The sequence below is a fragment of the Phyllobates terribilis genome, unplaced genomic scaffold, assembly GCF_046119375.1.
Source record: "Phyllobates terribilis strain yellow unplaced genomic scaffold, ASM4611937v1 Scaffold_11__3_contigs__length_659146591, whole genome shotgun sequence".
Classification (NCBI taxonomy): Eukaryota; Metazoa; Chordata; class Amphibia; order Anura; family Dendrobatidae; genus Phyllobates; species Phyllobates terribilis.
The window spans coordinates 644050554-644056553 of NW_027362771.1; the positions used below are offsets into that span (position 1 = coordinate 644050554).

At 59.2% G+C, this 6000-nt stretch overlaps 1 protein-coding gene across 1 annotated transcript in view; it reads left to right on the top strand.

Moving 5' to 3' along the window:
- The window catches only part of ENO3 (enolase 3), a 70579-nt gene extending 65687 nt beyond the window's left edge, over nt 1–4892 (top strand). Inside the window, exons 10-12 of the mRNA XM_073651063.1 lie at nt 2471–2579; nt 4223–4281; nt 4439–4892. Of these exons, the coding sequence (XP_073507164.1) occupies nt 2471–2579; nt 4223–4281; nt 4439–4508 (238 nt within the window). The 3' untranslated portion in view covers nt 4509–4892. The remainder of the gene's footprint in view (nt 1–2470; nt 2580–4222; nt 4282–4438) is intronic.
- Nucleotides 4893–6000: the final 1108 nt, after the last annotated feature.

A 6000-nucleotide genomic window follows, 5' to 3' on the forward strand; every position in this document is an offset into this window, starting at 1 on the left:
CATCTCCCCTCAGTGTATAACATCCAGCCCCTCCATCTCCCCTCAGTGTATAACATCCAGCCCCTCCATCTCACCTCAGTGTATAACATCCAGCCACTCCATCTCCCCTCAGTGTATAACATCCGGCCCCTCCATCTCACCCAGTGTGTAACATCCGGCCCCTCCATCTCCCCTCAGTGTATAACATCCAGCCCCTCCATCTCCCCCAGTGTATAACATCCGGCCCCTCCATCTCCCCTCAGTGTATAACATCCGGCCCCTCCATCTCCCCCAGTGTATAACATCCGGCCCCTCCATCTCCCCCAGTGTATAACATCCAGCACCTCAATCTCCCCTCAGTGTATAACATCCAGCCCCTCCATCTCCCCTCAGTGTATAACATCCGGCCCCTCCATCTCCCCCCAGTGTATAACATCCAGCACCTCAATCTCCCCTCAGTGTATAACATCCAGCCCCTCCATCTCCCCCCAGTGTATAACATCCAGCCCCTCTATCTCCCCTCAGTGTATAACATCCGGCCCCTCCATCTCCCCTCAGTGTATAACATCCAGCCCCTCTATCTCCCCTCAGTGTATAACATCCGGCCCCTCCATCTCCCCCCGGTGTATAACATCCAGCACCTCAATCTCCCCTCAGTGTATAACATCCAGCCCCTCCATCTCCCCCCAGTGTATAACATCCAGCCCCTCTATCTCCCCTCAGTGTATAACATCCGGCCCCTCCATCTCCCCCCAGTGTATAACATCCGGCCCCTCTATCTCCCCTCAGTGTATAACATCCGGCCCCTCCATCTCCCCCCGGTGTATAACATCCAGCACCTCCATCTCCCCTCAGTGTATAACATCCGGCCCCTCCATCTCCCCCCAGTATGTAACATCCAGCCCCTCCATCACCCCTCAGTGTATAACATCCAGCACCTCAATCTCCCCTCAGTGTATAACATCCGGCCCCTCCATCTCCCCCCGGTGTATAACATCCAGCACCTCCATCTCCCCTCAGTGTATAACATCCGGCCCCTCCATCTCCCCTCAGTGTATAACATCCGGCCCCTCCATCTCCCCCCGGTGTATAACATCCAGCCCCTCCATCTCCCCTCAGTGTATAACATCCGGCCCCTCCATCTCCCCCCGGTGTATAACATCCAGCACCTCCATCTCCCCTCAGTGTATAACATCCGGCCCCTCCATCTCCCCCCGGTGTATAACATCCAGCCCCTCCATCTCCCCTCAGTGTATAACATCCGGCCCCTCCATCTCCCCTCAGTGTATAACATCCAGCACCTCCATCTCCCCTCAGTGTATAACATCCAGCACCTCCATCTCCCCTCAGTGTGTAACATCCGGCCCCTCCATCTCCCCCCAGTATGTAACATCCAGCCCCTCCATCACCCCTCACTGTGTAACATCCGGCCCCTCCATCTCCCCTCAGTGTATAACATCCAGCACCTCAATCTCCCCTCAGTGTATAACATCCGGCCCCTCCATCACCCCTCACTGTGTAACATTCGGCCCCTCCATCTCCCCCCAGTGTGTAACATCCGGCCCCTACAACACCCCCCCAGTGTGTAACATCCAGCCCCTCCATCTCCCCTCAGTGTATAGCATCCAGCCCCTCCATCTCCCTTCAGTGTATAATATCCAGCCCCTCCATCACCCCTCAGTGTATAACATCCGGCCCCTCCATCACCCCTCAGTGTATAACATCCGGCCCCTCCATCACCCCTCAGTGTGTAACATCGAGCCCCTCCATCACCCCTCAGTGTATAACATCCAGCCCCTCCATCACCCCTCAGTGTATAACATCCGGCCCCTCCATCACCCCTCAGTGTATAACATCCGGCCCCTCCATCTCTCCTCAGTGTGTAACATCCGGCCCCTCCATCTCCCCTCAGTGTGTAACATCCGGCCCCTCCATCTCCCCTCAGTGTATAACATCCGGTCCCTCCATCTCCCCCCAGTGTGTAACATCCGGCCCCTCCATCTCCCCTCAGTGTGTAACATCCGGCCCCTCCATCTCCCCTCAGTGTATAACATCCGGTCCCTCCATCTCCCCCCAGTGTGTAACATCCGGCCCCTCCATCTCCCCTCAGTGTATAACATCCGGCCCCTCCATCTCCCCTCAGTGTGTAACATCCGGCCCCTACAACACCCCCCCAGTGTGTAACATCCGGCCCACCATCTACACCCTGGTGTCTGACATCCGGCTCCCCCATCTGCACCCTGGTGTCTGACATCCGGCCCCTCCATCTTCCCCGGTGTATAACATCCGGCCTCCCCCCACCCCTGGTGTATGTCCTTCGGCAGTTTACCTTTGCTAACAAAACGACTGGTGGTAAACAGAGGACTGAGGGGGTAATATAATTGTACCCCCGGTGTCTGGGGGGGCCACCTCTGTGATTCCGCAGGACAGAGATTTCTGATTGGTCAGATCTGACGTAACTTATGTAACTGTTTATATTTTATCTCTATAGCTGTAAGCTGGCTCAGTCTAATGGATGGGGTGTCATGGTCAGCCATCGCTCCGGAGAGACAGAAGACACCTTCATTGCTGACCTGGTGGTGGGACTGTGCACAGGACAGGTGAGAAGAAAGGGGAGACAGGAACTGCTTGCACAGGACAGGCGAGGAGGAAGGAGAGACTGGCTGCACCCAGGCGAGGGAACACAGGACAGGAAAGAAGGAGGGCAGGGACTGCTCACAGGATAGGGGAGGAGGAAGGAAAAACAGGGACTGCACACAGGAGAGGCGAGGAGGAAGGGGAGACAGGAACTGCGCGCACAGGACAGGCGAGGAGGAAGGGGAGACAGGAACTGCGCACACAGGACAGGCGAGGAGGAAGGGGAGACAGGAACTGCGCACAGGACAGGCGAGGAGGAAGGGGAGACAGGAACTGCGCACAGGACAGGCGAGGAGGAAGGGGAGACAGGAACTGCGCACAGGACAGGCGAGGAGGAAGGGGAGACAGGAACTGCGCACACAGGACAGGCGAGGAGGAAGGGGAGACAGGAACTGCGCGCACAGGACAAGCAAGGAGGAAGGGGAGACTGGCTGCACCCAGGCGAGGGAACACAGGACAGGCGAGGGAACACAGGACAGGAAAGAAGGAGGGCAGGGACTGCTCACAGGATAGGGGAGGAGGAAGGAAAAACAGGGACTGCACACAGGAGAGGCGAGGAGGAGGACACGGACTGCACCCACGACAAGGACTGTGCAGGACTGGAGGAGGAGGACAGGGATTGTTTACAGGACATGTAAAGAGGACTGGGACTGTATGCAGGACTGGTGATGACGCAGACAGGGACTGTGTACATGGCAGGTGAGGAGGTGGACTGGAACTGTGTGCAGGACAGGGGAGGAATAAGGAAATATAGGGACTGCACACAAGACAGGTGAAGAGGAGCAGAGGTACCACGTACAGGAAAGGTGAGGAGGACAGGGTCTGTGTACACGACTGGTAAGGAGGAAGACCGGGACTGTGTACAGGACTGGTGAGGAGGAAACACTGCACAGGACAAGGGAGGACAGGGACAGAGTACAGGACTGATGATGAGGAGGACAGGGACAGTGTACAGGGCAGGTGAGGAGGTGGAAGACAGGGACAGTGTACAGGGGGCAGGTGAGGAGGTGGAAGACAGGGACAGTGTACAGGGCAGGTGAGGAGGTGGAAGACAGGGACCGTGTACAGGACTGGTGAGGAGGAGGAGGAGTACAGGGACCGTGTACAGGACTGGTAAGGAGGAGGAGTACAGGGACCGTGTACAGGACTGGTAAGGAGGAGGAGGAGTACAGGGACCGTGTACAGGACTGGTAAGGAGGAGGAGGAGTACAGGGACCGTGTACAGGACTGGTAAGGAGGAGGAGGAGTACAGGGACCGTGTACAGGACTGGTAAGGAGGAGGAGGAGTACAGGGACCGTGTACAGGACTGGTAAGGAGGAGGAGGAGTACAGGGACCGTGTACAGGACTGGTGAGGAGGAAGACAGGGACCGTGTACAGGACTGGTAAGGAAGACAGGGACTGTGTACAGGACTGGTGAGGAGGAGGAAGACAGGGACCGTGTACAGGACTGGTGAGGAGGAGGAAGACAGGGACCGTGCACAGGACAAGGGAGGACAGGGACTGTGCACAGCACTGGTGAAGAGAAGGTACACACATGGGCTTTCCACATCACACAAATAAAACCACCAGCACAATAAATAATATTGTGCTCATTGTTTTCCCAGATTAAGACCGGCGCCCCCTGCAGGTCAGAGAGATTGGCGAAATACAACCAGCTGATGAGGTAAGGCCTGTGCCGCGGCCGTGCACCCACGTGTTATTATTTATAGCTGGAGGGTTAGATGTGGGCATAAACATGATCTAGAGAAGGGCAGCGCCCACGGCAGCACTGGGATATGGCCCCCGTGTCGCTGACCACAACCGGTTTATTTCTTCTGCAGAATTGAGGAGGAGCTGGGCGACAAAGCAAAGTTTGCTGGACGTAACTTCAGAAACCCCCGGGCCAAGTGAAGATAGAAGTTCCTGAATCTCCTGCCTGATCGGCCCCCTCCACCAACCACCTACGAATCCTCTAGACAAACTGCAGATCCAACATGGCTTCCGTGAGCCCAACTCGTCACCTGGCGGAAGGGTGTAGATACGCCATGCCTCATCCGCCAGGCCCATTCCTTACACATACAGGACATTTGGTGCCATAAGGGGCTCGATCGTCACAGCCTCCTGCTGCGCCGCCACGTATCGGTGCCAAACAACCACCCGAAATGTTAGTGCCCCATATGACATCACCAGCAGCTACTGATGACATCATACGGTGCGTTGTACACACAAGGGTCGTCATAATGGCACCTCCATGGATCCCAAAGAATAAACCAAAGATATAAAAACAGAAGGAAATGAGTGTTCGGCTTATTTTTTGGAAGACGCGCGCCTCTCTCCCGGCGCGTCTCCCTCCACGCGCCTCTCTCCTCCCCGCTCCTCTCCCTCCCAGCGCGCCTCTGCCTCCCCACTCCTCTCCCTCACCCCCCCCTCGCTCCTCTGCCTCCCCACTCCTCTCCCTCCCCTCGCTCCTCTGCCTCCCCACTCCTCTCCCTCACCCCCCCCTCGCTCCTCTGCCTCCCCTCGCTCCTCTGCCTTCCCGCTCCTCTGCCTCCCCACTCCTCTCCCTCCCCCCACTCCTCTCCCTCCCCCCGCTCCTCTGCCTCCCCACTCCTCACCCTCCCCGTGCGCCTCTGCCTCCCCACGCGCCTCTGCCTCCCCGCTCCTCTCCCTCCTAGCATGCCTATGCCTCCCCGCTCCTCTCCCTCCCCTCACTCTTCTCCCAGCCCCTGCCTCCCCGCTCCTCTCCCTCCCCTCGCGCCTCTGCCTCCCCGCTCCTCTCCATCCCCTCGCGCCTCTGCCTCCCCGCTCCTCTCCATCCCCTCGCGCCTCTGCCTCCCCGCTCCTCTCCGTCCCCTCACTCTTCTCCCAGCCCCTGCCTCCCCGCTCCTCTGCCTCCCCTCGCGCCTCTGCCTCCCCACTCCTCTCCCAGCCCCTGCCTCCCCGCTCCTCTCCCTCCCAGCGCGCCTCTGCCTCCCCACTCCTCCCCCTCCCAGCGCGCCTCTGCCTCCCCACTCCTCTCCCTCCCAGCGCGCCTCTGCCTCCCCGCTCCTCCCCCTCCCAGCGCGCCTCTGCCTCCCCACTCCTCTCCCTCCCAGCGCGCCTCTGCCTCCCCGCTCCTCTCCCTCCCCTCGCGCCTCTGCCTCCCCGCTCCTCTCCCTCCCAGCGCGCCTCTGCCTCCCCACTCCTCTCCCTCCCAGCGCGCCTCTGCCTCCCCACTCCTCTCCCTCCCAGCGCGCCTCTGCCTCCCCACTCCTCTCCCTCACCCCCCCTCGCTCCTCTGCCTCCCCACTCCTCTCCCTCCCCACTCCTCTCCCTCCCCTCGCTCCTCTGCCTCCCCACTCCTCTGCCTCCCCACTCCTCTCCCTCCCCTCGCTCCTCTGCCTCCCCACTCCTCTCCCTCCTC